Source organism: Eutrigla gurnardus (genome assembly GCF_963514095.1).
Source record: "Eutrigla gurnardus genome assembly, chromosome: 2".
NCBI lineage: Eukaryota > Metazoa > Chordata > Actinopteri > Perciformes > Triglidae > Eutrigla > Eutrigla gurnardus.
In genome coordinates, this window is record NC_139916.1 from 4,518,530 (window position 1) to 4,535,905 (window position 17,376).

General features: G+C 46.1%; 1 protein-coding gene and 1 long non-coding RNA gene across 5 annotated transcripts in view; one reads left to right on the forward strand and one right to left on the reverse strand.

Moving 5' to 3' along the window:
* Nucleotides 1-4,602: 4,602 nt before the first annotated feature.
* Nucleotides 4,603-11,816, forward strand: LOC311019909. Its single transcript, XR_014597843.1, has 2 exons — nucleotides 4,603-4,812; nucleotides 11,283-11,816. It is a non-coding gene; the product is annotated as an uncharacterized lncRNA (long non-coding RNA).
* A 124-nt stretch (nucleotides 11,817-11,940) lies between these two features.
* Nucleotides 11,941-17,376, reverse strand: part of LOC311019839 (plasma membrane calcium-transporting ATPase 1-like) — a 77,170-nt gene continuing 71,734 nt past the window's right edge. For 2 of the 4 annotated variants that reach the window (XM_084019451.1, XM_084019449.1), the window contains one exon: nucleotides 11,941-12,620. In XM_084019451.1, coding sequence (XP_083875577.1) covers nucleotides 12,378-12,620 — 243 coding nt within the window. In that variant the 3' untranslated portion in view covers nucleotides 11,941-12,377. Of the gene's footprint in view, nucleotides 12,621-15,291; nucleotides 15,535-17,376 lie in introns of those variants that run through there. The other 2 variants (XM_084019452.1, XM_084019450.1) reach the window with 2 other exon arrangements.

Sequence of the window (17,376 nt, forward strand, 5' to 3'; positions counted from 1 at the left end):
CTTGCTGCATAGAAATTAAATCACAAAGACTTATAAATTCATACTTTTTCAACTTTAACGTGAAGAATGAGTTGCAGAAATATCAGAAGAAACAGAGATGACAGAAAACTAAACGAGATTAAATCACAATTCCACACATTGATCTCTTTACTCACATTGTCCCTGTTGGTGACGGCGGCTCCTCTAACGATCAGACGCTCAACTGACTTCAGATCCCACCTGCAGACCTTTTTATAAAGACACACACACACGCACACACACACACACACACACACACACGCACACACACACACACACACACACACACACACACACACACACACACACACACACACACACACACACACACCACACCTCCCACAGGCTTAAGACTCACAACAAATTCAAAGTGGGACATTTGATTCACTTGTGAAACAAGCGTCAGCACCTTCATCATCATCATCGCCATCTTCATCATCATCGTCATCTCTGTGTGTGTGTGTGTGTGTGTGTGTGTGTGTGTGAATACAATCCCAAACAGGCTCCTGCACCTCGGTGAGACCGGGAGGAGGTTCACACAGCTGCACCGACTCTTTTATATAATCAGGTGTTTTTCAAAAGGAAGGATGAAATTCAATTGAGGGATTATCATTTTTTTCTTCTATATTCTGGTCTAATCCCCCCCCCCCCCCCCCCCCCCAACGTTCCTCCCTCTGAGAGATTCAGGCGTCTGACAAAAAAAGAGGAATTTATGAAAAACGTGTTTTTTATTGATGTCGGAGGCTGCAGACACACAGGAATGAGTCACCCAACGTCAGCAAACTGTCAGCTCAGGTTCCAACTATCGGCAGCACTTTTCGTGACACCGCGGCGACAATGCATTATAGACGTACTCCTAATCTGCTTATAGCGACGCATAATTATAGTTGGAAGTATTCTCTGGGCTGCATGAAGGGATCTGGGACGCGTCACGAAGGGTTCTGCAGCGACTTGTAACGTCAAATATCATCAAACTGCATGACTGCTGGTCACTCTCATCATCAACACGTAGAGAGTTCAGGTCGTTTTAATACACTGTAATATTTCTGATGATGTCATTATGACTTAAACATAAATTAAACACTAATTCAACAACATTTTGTGTTCTTGCATAGATTTTCACTTTAAAAAGGACCACTTAGATACATTTATAATCACATTATAATGCATTACAACAGTGATTATAATGCTTTATTACGGTGATTATAACAGTGATTATAATGCTTTATTACGGTGATTATAACATTGATTATAATGCTTTATTACGGTGATTATAACAGTGATTATAATGCTTTATTACGGTGATTATAATGCTTTATTACGGTGATTATAACAGTGATTATAATGCTTTATTATGCTGATTATAATGTATAATTACAGTGATTTTAATGCATTATAACAGTGATTATAATGCTTTATTACGGTGATTATAACAGTGATTATAATGCTTTATTACGGTGATTATAACAGTGATTATAATGCTTTATTACGGTGATTAAAACAGTGATTATAATGCTTTATTATGCTGATTATAACAGTGATTATAATGCTTTATTACGGTGATTATAACAGTGATTATAATGCTTTATTACGGTGATTAAAACAGTGATTATAATGGTTTATTATGCTGATTATAATGCATAATTACAGTGATTTTAATGCATTATAACAGTGATTATAATGCTTTATTATGGTGATTATAATGCATTATTACAGTGATATTATGGTGATTATAATGCATTATAACAGTGATTTTTACGGTGATTATAATGCATTATAACAGTGATTTTTACGGTGATGATAATGCATTATAACAGTGATTATAATGCATTATATAAAGATTATAATGTAGCCTACTGCAATATTGGAGTTTAATATCTTGACATAAGAATGTCATTATGAATAATTCCTTGACCTTTTAAGTCTTTATAAATGTGTCATAATTAAGCATTAGGGATATTTATTCATATTATAAATATATTAAATATATATATATTAAACGTGCGTATACATATTATATATTTATCACGCTTTATAGAAACTTTTCTGTACTGTGAAAGTGTAAGGTGTCAAGTTGAGCATTTAATAGATAGTATTATGATGATTTCTCCGTGTGCAGTAAAGATGCTTGTTGCCGGGAGCTGCGTCTCCAGGCTCTGTGACATTATGACCCTCACCTCCGACGCTTAACGAACCCCCGAGCAACCTGCAGTCTCCGGTTGCCACGGCGTCACCTCAGTCACCGATGGAAACGCAGTCGTCGTGACAACACCTTCCCAGGGGAGTTTCCCTCGGCGAGGCATGCGGGCCGCCTGCAGGCTGGTGGCCGGAGACAGACGCGGCGAGGACCGGCGACCTAATCCATTAGAGAGCAAATGAAGATGCACGGAGAAGAAAGAGGAGGAGGAGGAGGAGTGAGGAGGAAGGAGAGAAAGGAACTAATTAGCAGATGGAGGGAAACATTCCTCACGGCTGGAAGCACACGGGCCGATCAGAGCCGGTAGTTACACAACGTTTACGAACAGCTATTCATCACATTTCTTTACACTGTCACATGTGAAACTTCTAGGTTTCTGGATTAGAGCCAAGATGGCTGCAGCAGCACAGACACGTTGTTAAATATCACTGGTGATGGTGAAGAACATCCGGGAGAGGACATATTATGGGATTTGTTTAAAAACTGGGAGCCAAATAAAGCTGCATTGATTGTGTTTTACACGTCATGTTGTGGTTTTAACAGCACACACGTGTTTCCAACCAGCTTTAAAAGTTCTCATTATGCAGATTTGTAGAATGGATCATCTTCACACTTATTATTGAACCGAATAATTAATAGACAGCTTCTGGTGCAGGAAGAACCCTCCTGTGTAAAGCAGTTAGCGACCACATGGTGGCAGTGTTGCATCGAGCAGCCGAGTGATTCTGAGGAAGAGCGTTGACCAGAGCTGCTGACAGACTGACGTGTAACATACTGCTGGATGGCGCCATCTAGAGGCGGGGGCGTTCATCACAGCCACACGAGAAGAAGAAGAAGAGCCGACCAGAAATACAGCTGAAGGAAGTAAAGTTTGTTCTGAATATGGATCGTGAGGAAAGGTCATGGGGTCATTACTGCTGGATATATATATAGATAGATAGATAGATATATAACCATGTATATGGTTATATCTGACAGATGTATTGAACTTTCCTTCCACTTAGTACGATAATGAGTATGATAAGTATGATAATTGGTGCAGAGTGTTCGGCCATCTTCTCATCAATCTCATCAATATATGACCAGCGGCTTGTCTTCTCTTTGGAGAGCACTATTCACTAGCAAACCCCTGGGTAGGAGAGGAGGAGAGGAAGGGGAGGAGGAGAGGAGAAGAGGAGAGGAAGGAGAGAAGGAGAAAAGGGGAGGAGGAGAGGAAGGAGAGGAGAAGAGAGGAAGTAGAGGAAAGAGAGGAAGGAGAGGAAGGGGAGGAGGAGAGGAGAAGAGGAGAGGAAGGAGAGAAGGAGAGGAGAAGAGAGGAAGGGGAGGAGGAGAGGAAGGAGAGGAAGGAGAAAAGGGGAGGAGGAGAGGAATGAGAGGAGTAGAGGAGAAGAGGAGAGGAAGGAGAGAAGGAGAGGAAGGAGAGAAGGAGAGGAGGAGTAGTGGAAGGAAAGGAGAAGAGAGGAAGGGGAGGAGTAGAGGAGCAGAGGGGAGAAGGAGAGATATGGAGGAGAAGAAGGGGAGGAATAGAGGAGGAGAGGAAGGAGCGGAGAAGAGGAAGGAGAGGAGGAGAGAGGAAGCAGAGTAAAGAGGGGAAGGAGAGGAGGAGAGGAAGGAGAGAAGAAGAGAAGAAAAGGAAGGAGAGGAAGAAGAGGAGGAGAGGAAGGAGAGGAGAAGAGGAAGGAGAGGAGGAGAGAGGAAGCAGAGTAAAGAGGGGAAGAAGAGGAGGAGAGGAAGGAGAGGAGAAGAGAGGAAGGTGAGAACGAGAGGAAGGAGAGGAGAAGAGAGGAAGGTGAGAACGAGAGGGAGGAGAGGAGAAGAGGAGGGGTGAGGAAGGGGAGGAGAAGAGGAAGGAGTCAAGGAGGGGAAGGAGAGGGAGGAGAGGGGGATATGAAGGAGAGAAGAAAAGGAAGGAGAGGAGGAGGAAGAAGAGGAGAGGAAGAAGAGGTGAGGTCATCAGAAAGAAGACGACCTGTGGGGAGCGAGAACATCTGAATCTGACATTTAATGGCATACAGGAATATTCTCTGACTGAGTATTATTGCAGGCAAAATGATCACAGCAGGGTTTCCATGGTAACAGAGACGATCTAAGACGTCCACCACTTAAATGTGATTTCAGGGTTTGAATCCTGCACAGGAAGTTCTGTTCGTGCCTCCCCGTGGTTCAGATGTCCTCTCAAAGGGGGTCAAGGAGACCCCCTTCTGAAAAAAAATGTATTTCCTGGCCGTAGACCAGTACTGGACCAGTATGGGACCAGCTCTTTACCTTTGTAGGGCTGTTGGAGGGGTTCAGCCTCAGCGACACCGCTCATTCAGTACCTAGATGGAAAAAAACCTTCTAAACTGAAAGTAAATAAAAAATAAATCACAAATTGACACCGATTTATTTCAAATTCCAATGGCTTTATTTTATGTATATAGATTTGTATATATTTATATATATTTATATATATTATATATATATATACTGATGTAACAACTTTTACTCAGTTGCTTGATTATCATCTTTTGTTCATCTTCAAACGACATGACACTAAGACCAAGGCATTCCACATGATCATATCTTACAAAAGAGTAAAGAAAACAACGTGTGTGTGTGTGTGTGTGTGTGTGCACCTCTCGCACACACACACACACACACACACACAAACACACACATACATACATCAATGTACAGGTGTCGTGGTTCTGTTTGTAGAAAGAAGAGGAAAATAAAAAGCCGCTAAAGAGACGAGAGACGAGCAGACGGAGCGAGAAGTGTGAAACCAAACTGGAGGATTCTGTTGCATAGATTGAAGCAAACAGGAGGAGGATGTTTGATCGAAACAGACAGGATGACAATGACACACACGCCCTCGCCGAAACCAACCAGCCCACGCACACACACACACACACACACACACACACACACACACACACACACACACACACACACACACACACACACACACACACACACACACACGGAAGCACAGGAAGTTTTATTTTTGCTATCAAACTAATCACAGCTGAGGCTCAGAATCTGCCAGACAAAACGACTGAAGGTCGAAAGTCGAGGACGACTGAAGGTCGAGGACGACTGAAGGTCGAAGGTCAAGGACGACTGAAGTCGAGTCCTCTCCAGGCTTCAAATAAGACGCTAACGTCCGAACGCTAACACGCTGATGCCGGCCACCTTCAGGTGTCCCCCAGAGGTCTACGATAGAACCCCACATTAGACCAGAGACCAGACCAGACCAGGTGGAGAAACCAGAGACTTTCTACGGTACAAACAACAAGGTTGCTGCCGTATCTATGTCTAGATGACGTTATTTTAAGTGTCGATGGAGCAGTTACAGTGTTAGCATAGCATAGCTCCGATAGATAGAGACTCCATTCAGAAAACAAGTGTTTTAAAAGTTGTTTGTTTGTCGTCTTACTGACAGACCAAACAAACCATGACCTCAGACTTTTTACAAATTGTCATCATCATGTAGTCATTTCAGCATCTTTTTCATCCGTTTATCGCAATTACATCACAACAAAATAGTTAGTTTTGGGTTCATACCCGAGTAGTAAACCAGCCGATGTGTGTCTTGCTATTTGGTTATTTCCAGCTCAGTGAAATTCACCGAGCACCTCTGGGTGATGTTATGAACTCAGACATGACGTCACAACATGTACAAAGCAGCAATAATCCTCGCCTCCTCTCTGGAGAAATGATCTAGCTGTCAAACTCACGTGAGTAACACGTTTTACATGGCGTTCACTTTTCAGCCTCAAGTGGCCATTAGAGGAACTGCAGTTTTCCCAGCGGAACAACAGCTCTTAGCTGGGATATTGTTGTGTCATGAGCAGAAATATAAATCTGATTGGAGAGGTTGTGGCTTTAGCAGTTTTTTTTACTTTTACACTCTTAAATTCAGAATACTTTTCAAAGTCAGTTAACGATTCAAATTCAAATGTAAATATGCGGTTGAAAGTATCTCTTTCTTGAATTACAAATCTGTCCTCACATCACAACAACGCTGCTCTCCACGGTCAGCGATGTGGATTTGAGCCCGATCCATACACATAAATAAACACACCTGTTCCTCAAGCTTGATATTTAAGAATTGGAACAAGTCGGATGTTTTACTGGAGCTAAAAGTGGAAACAGCGGCCTTTTTAATTTTCTTTAAATCAATTTAATCTGCCACTATTCTGATCAATTAAGGTTATTTAACTTCAGCTTCTCACGTTTGAATTTTCCACTATTTTCTGACATTTCATAGACAAAAATAATATGTATATTGATCAATCCAAAACTAAAATGGCAGAATAATCAATCTGGAAAATAATCCACAGCTGCAGCCCGACGTGTAAACTGTACTCAGACGTTTCTCATCAGTCGACATATTGATCCAAACACTGACAAAAACATTAAATAAATCATCCACGCTCTTTCATGAACACAGATGAGCAACATTATCCTCGTTTTTCTCCAGAAAAGAGAGAAGCAGGAGGATAATGGATCATGGAGATCAATGGAAGTGATCGGTGAGATGACGACGCCTGCAGGGCAGAAGCCTACCTGACTGTTTTCAGGCCTGTTAACTGTCTCCTCCTCCTCCTCCTCCTCCTCCTCCTCTCACTGCACAAGATGAGTGGGCGATGAGTTCAGGAGAATCTGTGAATCTCGAGTCTTTTGCATGTGAGCGAGGACAGATCTGTTACAAGTTTACGTTTCTGCATAAATGAGACGATGGGAAACGAACAAAAATAAAAAAAGAGAAGAAGAATCTTTCATCTCTCATCAATCCATCCATCAGAAGTCACACAGTTTTAATTTCCTCAGTGTGTTTCACCTCACAGTGCAAATACATGAGTGTGTGTCTCTCTGTGTGTGTGTGTGTGTGTGTGTGTGTGTGTTGCATGTTTGGGGGCGTGTCTTTGAGATTCATTCGGTAAAAACAAGTCAACATTTTTGGGATGTTTCATTCCATACTAAAAAACATGCAGAACACAGAACATTGAACACGTTTACTGAACAGTTACGTTTTATCCAAATGCAGTTTCTCTTTTTTTTCTCTTTTATATATATAAATATATATATATATATACACACACATGTATATATACATATATATATATACACATATATATATACATATATGTATACATATATATATATATACACATATGTATATATACATATATTTATATATATATGTATTTATATGTATGTGTGTCTTTTCGCACAGAGTGGCTTTAGGCTACACAGAACACGACAGAACCAATCGCACCAGGTTGGACATATTGCTTTAAACCACCAAGTTTTGTATATATGTCATGCATGCCACATAGATGATATTATGTTTATACAAAAATAACACCAACGCCTATTACTGTGTATCATAGTAATTACAGAAAACAAATCTTTTTCAGTCTTTTTTGCAGTGAAGTTCAACTGAGATACCATATAAATATACATATACATCTATGTATTTGTATCTTATATATATATATATATATATACATATATACCAGATATAAATATATAGACATCATATATAGATATATTTGTTGAGTGGTTATGACTTCCAACTGTGATATTCCAGTTTGTCTGTTTGTTTTTTTTAAACGTGTGAATGCTGAAGTGGACGTGAAGGTTCTCCAAAGAATTCCTTTAGATCCGACGACAGGAAGCCGTTCTGAGAAAAAAGGCCGTGCTCTGAAGAGGAAGCAGTCAAAATGCAACAATGACGGGAGAAGAAGAAGAAGAAGAAGAAGAAGAGGAAGAGGAAGAAGAAGCGAGTTCCTGTTTTTTCCCCGCACAGAAGTCCGATTGAGAAGTGAGATCTGCTGAGCTCCGCGTCTCTGATGGTGCGGCTGCACTGTGCACCTGGTGTGAGATATGAGGGCAACCAGTCCAACCAGTCCAACCAGTCCAACAGAGGACGCCAAGGCCACAGGAAGGCCACGGCGAGAGCAGAGGGACAATCTTATCCCGGCGGCAGGGAGGAAGGAGGGAGTGATGTGAATGCAAACTTTCTAAACCAAAAAACAAACTTGTGCAGAAGAAGAAAAGAAAAGAGAAAAAACAACTTTGGCAGAACATCCTTAAAGCTTTGCTGGGTGATCATTGGCTGACTGCCCCCCCCTCCCCTCCCCCTCCAGCTTCCTGTCACCGACACAGACTCATTCACCTATATGACAGTATTTACATTGCACTGACCGCAGGAGCACCGGCGTTCTGTCAGATTCAGCAGGTGGAATTAAAAAAACATAGGAGGAGGACAACGCGTCATCGTTTGAATGCCTCATTCAGAGAGGGGAAGGGGTGCTTTAACAGTCCTGCTCCCGAGAAACGTTTTTATGAAACAGCCATGACGTCTAACGTCTGCAGCCGTGTCCTTTCACAGGCTCCGCCCCCTTTAACGTACGAATCTCAGGAGCAAATCAAGTCCTCTCGTTCCTCTGGCCTGAATTTAGAGAGTCGGCCCGAGTCACAGGGCCTTCATGGGTTCAAATGGTTTCTACCAAAGCCGGGACACGACCCAAGACCCACACCAAGCTGGGTCCCAATTGTATCTGGTCTAACCGGGTCCTGCTGTATCGCCCCGGGTGTCAGCCCGGTTCAGGTCTACAGGTGCTTTCACAAGACATAGTCTGCTCGAGTTCTTTTACCTCTGGTTTGGTTTCACATTGGATTTCAACACGGATTCGGACCAAATACATCAAATCATTTTCCAAGGGAAGCCCTGGTTCTGTTCAATAAGAGACCTACGATGGGACTGAGAACTCCTGAGCTTTGTTCTTTTCTTTTCATGGATCCACTTTGAAGATTTCAACAAAGCTCAAAGCAACTGGTTCGTTTTGTGACTCAGGCCGGTCTGCTCATCAGGTGACTCTCAGGTTCAGTCTGTGAAAGAGGGGGGGGGGGGGGGATGGGGGAGTCGTATCGGACTAGACACGCCTCTTCAACGGAGGCGGGGCCTGAAGCCGGGACACACAGCTGTGATCCTCTTTTACACACAGCCGGATGTAAAGACAGCATCAGTCCACTCATTCAAAGAAAGCAGTCGCTTCAAAGTACAGAAACAAAGAAACCCAGAAGGTTGGATAAATAATTATACACTCGCATTTAATGTTTGATACAGTTAGCTGTATTCACGTTGCATTGCCTGAACTCTAGTGGAGTCGGATCACTGCCAAATCACATAGCGTGTAGTGTGTCACAACATGTAGGTGCGGTGAGGGTACTCATGAAAAAGGGGGCTGATGAGACGAGACTGTTGAGATTCCAATTGAACGGCCGACAAGGAAGTAAACAAGTCACTGCAGGTGTCTGAGCCCTAACATCAGGTGACCAAGACGACACACGTGGCATAAATATTTAAGAGCTGTAAAAAGACAGAGTCCACGTTTAGATTCATCCCATTCATGTACTGCACTGTCACCAAACTCTTCAGCCTATACATATATATTCATATATCTCCAAAATATTAAAAAGTACTTAATATAAAAATACAGAAGAATTGTAAAAAAAATGAGCAAAACATTGAATTTTTATATGAAAACCATGCAAGAAAGATTTCCCCCCCGTTTCGTTAAATAGTAACTCTAAAGATTCAGGAAAGCAAGGGAATGAAAGGGAGGTGGTTCGGATGAGAGGAGCGCAGGCGAACTGCCACCCACTTGCTTTTCATGTAAACATTGTAGAGGTCCTTTAAACTTGGTTTCGGCAGTGACGACTGAAGGGGTTTCTCCTTTTGCTTTTTGGTCGTGTTTGGAGTAAAGGGCCGGGGGAGGGGGAGGAGGAGAAAGTCCAAAGGAAACCTCAATAACAATGAGATAAAAAACAATACAGACAACCTATAAAATATGGCTCTGAGTTACATAGAAAAAGCTCATCAGAGGGGAGGAAGAACATAGTGGTGACGAGACGTCGGGAGTATGGCAGTAGTAGCACATGGCGGCGAGTCAGACGACGGGGGGATTACACGCTGCTTCTGATTGGAAGATGATTCCTTCTTCTTTTGAGACAGTAACGGCAGGGCAGGAAGTACTGAGCGGCGGCGGCGGCGGGGGGACACACACAGTGGATTTAACTCTACAGACTCTTAAACCTCAGCGTGGCCGTCGCACCGACGCCTGTCGACCAAACACAGCGCAGAGGGATGATGATGATGATGATGATGAGGATGGCGGTGGTGATCAAACACCCTCTCTGCTGCTGCCTGTGTGATGTCACCGACGGCTGATTTAGTTTCTGTTTCGTAAAAACATGGGAACTGTTACTAAGATTTGTCTTGAACACGGACAGACGGACAGAGATCCATCCACTTCCTGTCTGTTTGAACTGAACTTCCTGCACCGTGAAACCCCCAAAACAGACTCATCCATACTGGCTGATCACACTGGACCCGACTCACCGGCAGACCCACAATGCCCCTCAGCGATCGTACATCCGGTCTGGTCTGGGAACACCTGTGGGTCCACCAGGAGGAAGTCACGATGACCTTTCTCTGCGGTCTCTACACAACTGCATCCTTTCCAAACACGCCTGGCAGGTGATTGGATGAACCACCTGTCAATCAAGCTCCTAGAAGCCGGTCGGAAGAGAATCTTTTCTTTCTTCAGTAATAAACTCTCCATTTATGAACCAGATAAAACTGCAAGCCAGCTCTTAGCATTCAAAGGATTATCGGAGGACTTTTATTTTGAAGGGACAGAGGGATGTAAACATCCTGTGGCAGCAGTGCTTAGTTTTCCGAACCTAAAAGACTGAGCTCAATAATGTCTCGCCGACTCCGACCCAAATCAGACTTTTGCGGCACAGTGGGGCAGTGTTTAGCGGGCGTGGCCTCACAGTGTCATGGTCACAGGTCGTCATTTTTGATTGGCTGTCACACTTCAGGCAGGCGGGTCTAATATAATATGTCAGAGGGGGAGGACGTTTAGTTTCTCTACTGAAGCTCAGTTCCAACGAGAAGAGGAGTCCTTCTGGTCCCGCGAGTCTCGTTTTGGTTTGTCCCGTCGTGGTAACAGGAAGTTCAGACCTACAGACAGGAAGTTAGAGGTGCTCCGGACAGACGCTGCTGCAGACTAACACACACACATATATATGGTCGTCGAAACAGAACCCCAAATTTTCATTCCTAAGTTATCATGCGACTCAACACGAATGAAACACAACATGCATCCTACTAGAGCGGAGAACAGGAACCACGCTTCCCGTTTCCTAGCAACACCGTGGACGTATACCGGGAGAGAGGGGCCGAGAGAACCAGAACCAGAACCCTGACTGGATGAGATGAGTTCAGACCCCCCCGACCGAGCAGAGAGCGAGCCCTCTCTGGACGCAGCCATGTTGGATGTTTTTTTTTGGGGGGGGGGTAAACATTCGGTCCTTCCACATGCAACACAGCTGATTAAAGAAAAACCAACGCATACAGACACGATAAAGGGAAGAACTTTTTTTTTCTTTTTTCTTCTTTTTTTTTTTTAAAACAGTTGAACCTTGAACACTGTAGTGTCACACTCACAAGACATTCCCGGGGGATTTGAATCAACCATCAATTAACATTCGTTAGAGAGATTTTTAAAAAAATAAACAAAACAAACAAACAAAAACAAAAAAGGTTACATTTTTGCATTTGCCTATAAATCTTCTGATCACCAAACCTGGCTGTTAGCTGTGTGGAGGAGCGGGGAAGCGTATGTACACGGGGATCACCGCACTCTTAGAGAAGTTCTGTGCCGTTTCTTTTTTCTTTTTTTGAGAGCGTTACGCAGGAATGAAGCAAGTACAGAACAACGACATGCTGCTGTGAGTCCCGCAAACATCGGAGAAACCGACGTGGTTTTAAAAGCTTTAAAAAAAAAAAAAAAAGGATCATCAGGTAAAAAATATACATGAATGGACAAAAAGAGCTCCGAAGTGGAGACTCTGGACTCCCATCAGGAGGAGGAAGAGAACTTACAGGCAGAACGACGCCACAGTCAGTATGAGGAACACAATGTGGCAGGAATGACTGAGGGGGGGGGGCCATGTGAAGCAGGTGTGTGTGTGTGTGTGTGTGTGTGTGTGTGTGTGTAGGATGACGGGATGCAGAGTGACTTCCCTCCTCAGTGCGACAGTTCAGTTGGCGGGATGAAAGATGAACGGGGAGCGAGGAGGAGGAGGAGGAGGGAGGAGCTCAGATGGATGACTCGCAGCTGTGTGGGGAGGCGCTGGGCAGCTCTCCTCCTCCCCCCGCCCCAGAGGAGGCGCCGGGGAGGGGGTCGATCTCGTCTCCAGTCTCCTCGATGATGGGGGTGCAGGCCTCCTCCTCGGACTGGGGGACGAACTCAGGATGGGCCATGAAGTTGTGGATGGAGCTACGGGACTCTGGGCTCTCCAGCGGATACAGGGAGCTACGGAACGCGTTCACCACCTTAATCTGGAGAGGGAGGAGAAGAGGAGTCAGAGGAGGAGCGCAAAGTCGCTGTGGAGCGGTGACAAAGCTGATGGGACATGTCGTGGTCATGGAGGTGCAAAAAAAACAACACACAACACACAACGCGTGAAACGGAGTTCGGCTGGATGAGGACGATGTGGAGGAACTGAAACTCGACAAGACGTCAACAGAAGGTACACAAATAAATAATACATGTTGGAGGCAGCGGAGTGCAGGAAGACAAACGGCAACGCAAATCCATCAGCAGGCGGGGAAACAAATCATAATGGCTACCAAACACACGCACACACACACACACACACACACACACACAGGAAGTAAATAAATAAAGCCCGTCTCCGTGGAGATGCAGCATGTTTTGGTCATGTAGAAACAGAAACAGGAAAGGCTCTTCCCCAAACTAGAAGCAGATTGTTGAGATCCATCTGCACGGGGGGAAATAAGGGACCAGACCAGGAAGGACACTCCCAGACCAGAATCAGGATGGACAGGATGTCCACATCCTTCAGCACAGTGATTATTTGGACACTTTCCCACAACCTTACCCAGAATGCCTTCTGACAAACAAACTTGTTGAATCTTAAATCTTTCCTGAACCCGTTCCAACCCCAAAATAAAAGTTCTTGTCTTTTTCTAAAAGTCTTTAAGGACTCTTCAGGTCTTAGAGGAGACACGAGTCCTCAAAGGCCGGATACAGGACCTCAGCACTGGTCTGGTCTCATCAAGATAGTTTGTATTAATGTATTGTTCATTTAGATAAAGTTCTTTAAACTCTTGAGTCCCCAAACGCCGATGCTGCATTCACAGGAAATCAGACAAACGGACGACACGGGAAAAAATAAACTAACAGAACGGCAGGACGGAACACGTTTCTATGGCGATGGATTAAAATAAATTAAATACAATGATTTTGTGCCTGACTGTTTTATATAAATTATTCTAATAATACCCATCCTGCTCTCGTCCCTTGATACCGTTTTACCTGTTTTACTACGCAGCACTTTTCTCCTTCTTTGTCTGTTTCCATATTTGTATCATTTATAAAGCGCGTGTGTGTTTGAGTCGCTGTACGTTTTGGAGATGCAAAGCCAATCTCGTCGTACAATGTGCGATGACAATGAAGGCGTTCTATTCTCGTCTAATCCTATGAATGACACCCTGCCTCCCGTCTCCGTTTGTCTGATTCCACGTGAACGCAGAATGACGATCGTTACTCGTGACTCCAGACCGAAAGAAAAGTCAGAATCAGATTCATCGTCTCGCTGACTTCATCTCTTTCCCTGAATTCTGTTCAGACAAAGTCTCGTCCAGCTGGACCACAAACTTAGTGATACACACATGTGTGTTACTGTGCTGCATCTGGACTTGCTGGGTTGTTTATAAGCGACACACACACACACACACACACTCGCTCGCTTGGGAAAAAAACAACAAACATATGCACACTGTTAAGTATTTATGATCACATTGGGAGCCAGAATCCTTTTGTCCTCTAGCTGCTCTCTCCTCTCTGCCTTAAGTCGTTTCCTCTGTCATGGATCCACAGCGGCTGCAGCTGATCACACTGATTTATACGCACCGGCAGACACTCTTCATCATAATTAATAACCCTGCAGTTCAAAGCTCTCTATTACTGAACCACAGGAGAGCTGCAGGCTGCAGCTTAGAGCATACATGCAACTGTCACACACACACACACACACACACACACACACACACACACACACACACACACACACACACACACACACACACACACACACACACGCACACGCATGCATTAAAACGTTAAAAAGCTCTTGGCTGTTAAACCATGAGAGACTTGCTGAGCCTGACAGATTTAACCCTGCTCAGGATTAACCCATAAAGTTATCTTGGTGCCCAGGCTGTCGCCTCAGAGAAGAAGAAGAAGAAAACAACAAAGAAAATAGAACAGGATGTTTTTTTGTCTTTCTCTGTCAGGAATCAGAGCGATCACAGCTTATTTCTCTTCTCGTCGGCCAACAGTTGTGATCTGTCATCGACTCGTCAGGCAGCAAGTCGCATCAGGGTTAAGAGACGCATGTTCAAGAGTTTAAATCTGCACAACATGCAGGAGGAGGAGGAGGAGGAGGAGGAGAGGCAGCAGGCCGAGAGGGAAGCGATGAATGGTAATTAAAAAAAAGGAGCTTAAGACGGAGGGAAAAAAGACACAGCAGCAGAGGAAGGAAGGTAGGAAGCACAGTGTGGAGAGCTGATCATGGTGGTCAGAGTTTGGGCACAGTCAATAGTTTTTCTAATAATTCCATAAGAAGACCAAAAACAAACAGTGTGTCGACGCTTCTCTCAGGAATCTCTGGAAAAATGTTGAACTATGCCTTTAAATATCTTGCTATGTTGAGCTGTCAGTACTTTGTGTCTTTAAACTTACTGCTTAATTATTGCTTCCTGAATGCTGCTTCACAGTAAAAGCCTTCCATTTAACCTTTTGGAAGGCTTTTATTGTGAAGCAGCCGTAGACGATGCAAATGAGTGGACTTATATTTGATATTGCTGATAAAAGTAAGACAAGCGTTCAGATCTGTCAGATTAGTTGAGGATGTTTTAGTGTTGTGAGTCATGCAGCGTTCATGCAGTCCAAACAGAGAAACAAAGAGTCCGGCAGGGTGAGGCGTGCTGTTAGCTGGCCTCAGGTCAGCGACTCACTGCCTGCAGCGGAGGAGGAAGCAGCGGCAGCAGGGGGCGGAGCCCCGGCCGAGTTGGTGAGAGAAGAGGAGGAGCTAAGCCCTACGTGGGTGGGGCTAGAGAGAGTTTTGGCGACAGCGGCGTCATTGTGCTGGCTGACGACAGACGGCTGGCGGCGCAGGGCGCCGGGCACCGCCGCCTGGCCCGTCTGGAAGGTATAGACCACATCCATCTGAAGGAAGGACAGCCACAACACACCGTTAGACAGCAGAGAGACAGAGCCAGGAGACAGAGGAGGCAGGAGGGAGGAGACAGGAGACAGGAGGGAGGAGACAGGAGACAGGAGGGAGGACAGAGGAGGCAGGAGACAGGAGACAGGAAAGAGGAGGCAGGAGACAGAGGAGGCAGGAGGGAGGAGGGAGGAGACAGGAGGCAGGACAGAGGAGACAGGACAGAGGAGGCAGGAGGGAGGAGGGAGGAGGCAGGAGACAGGAGGCAGGACAGAGGAGACAGGACAGAGGAGGCAGGAGGGAGGAGGGAGGAGGCAGGACAGAGGAGGGAGGACAGAGGAGGCAGGAGGCAGGAGACAGGAGGCAGGAGGGAGGACAGAGGAGACAGGAGGGAGGACAGAGGAGACAGGAGGCAGGAGGGAGGACAGAGGAGACAGGACAGAGGAGGCAGGACAGGGGAGACAGGACAGAGGAGACAGGAAAGAGGAGGCAGGAGGGAGGAGGCAGGACAGGGGAGGCAGGAGGGAGGACAGAGGAGACAGGACAGAGGAGGGAGGACAGAGGAGGCAGGAGGCAGGACAGGGGAGGCAGGAGGGAGGACAGGGGAGACAGGACAGAGGAGACAGGAAAGAGGAGGCAGGAGGGAGGAGGCAGGACAGGGGAGACAGGAGGGAGGAGGCAGGACAGGGGAGACAGGACAGAGGAGACAGGAAAGAGGAGGCAGGAGGGAGGAGGCAGGAGGGAGGACAGAGGAGACAGGACAGAGGAGGCAGGAGGGAGGAGGCAGGACAGGGGAGGCAGGAGGGAGGACAGAGGAGGCAGGAGGGAGGAGGGAGGAGACAGGAGGCAGGAGGGAGGAGACAGGAGACAGGAGGCAGGAGGGAGGACAGAGGAGACAGGAGGCAGGAGGGAGGACAGAGGAGATATGACAGAGGAGACATGAGGAGGCAGGAGGTGGCAGGACAGAGGAGATAGGACAGAGGAGGCAGGACAGAGGAGACAGGAAAGAGGGGGCAGGAGACAGGAGGGATGAGGCAGGAGACAGGAGGAGGCAGGAGGAGGCAGGAGGCAGGAGGGAGGACGGAGGAGACAGGAAAGAGGAGACAGGACAGAGGAGACAGGACAGAGGAGACAGGACAGAGGAGGCAGGACAGGGGAGACAGGAGGAGGCAGGACAGAGGAGACGGGACAGAGGAGACGGGACAGAGGAGACAGGAGGGAGGAGGCAGGACAGAGGAGATATGACAGAGGAGACATGAGGCAGGAGGAGGCAGGACAGAGGAGACGGGACAGAGGAGACAGGAGGCAGGAGGAGGCAGGACAGAGGAGACAGGAGGGAGGAGGCAGGACAGAGGAGACAGGAGGAAGGAGGAGGCAGGACAGAGGAGACGGAACAGAGGAGACAGGAGGGAGGAGGCAGGACAGAGGAGATATGACAGAGGAGACATGAGGCAGGAAGAGGCAGGACAGAGGAGACGGGACAGAGGAGACAGGAGGCAGGAGGAGGCAGGACAGAGGAGACAGGAGGGAGGAGGCACGACAGAGGAGACAGGAGGAAGGAGGAGGCAGGAGGAGGCAGGACAGAGGAGACGGAACAGAGGAGACAGGAGGGAGGAGGCAGGACAGAGGAGACAGGAGGGAGGAGGCAGGACAGAGGAGATATGACAGAGGAGGCAGGAGGAGGCAGGAGGGAGGAGGCAGGACAGAGGAGATATGACAGAGGAGACAGGAGGAGGCAGGACAGAGGAGGCAGGACAGAGAAGGAGTAAAGGCGTCTGTAGAGGTTAACAAGGTTAACAGAAGGCATTAAAGAGGTTGGACAGTTGGTGGTTTTGGGACGTCAG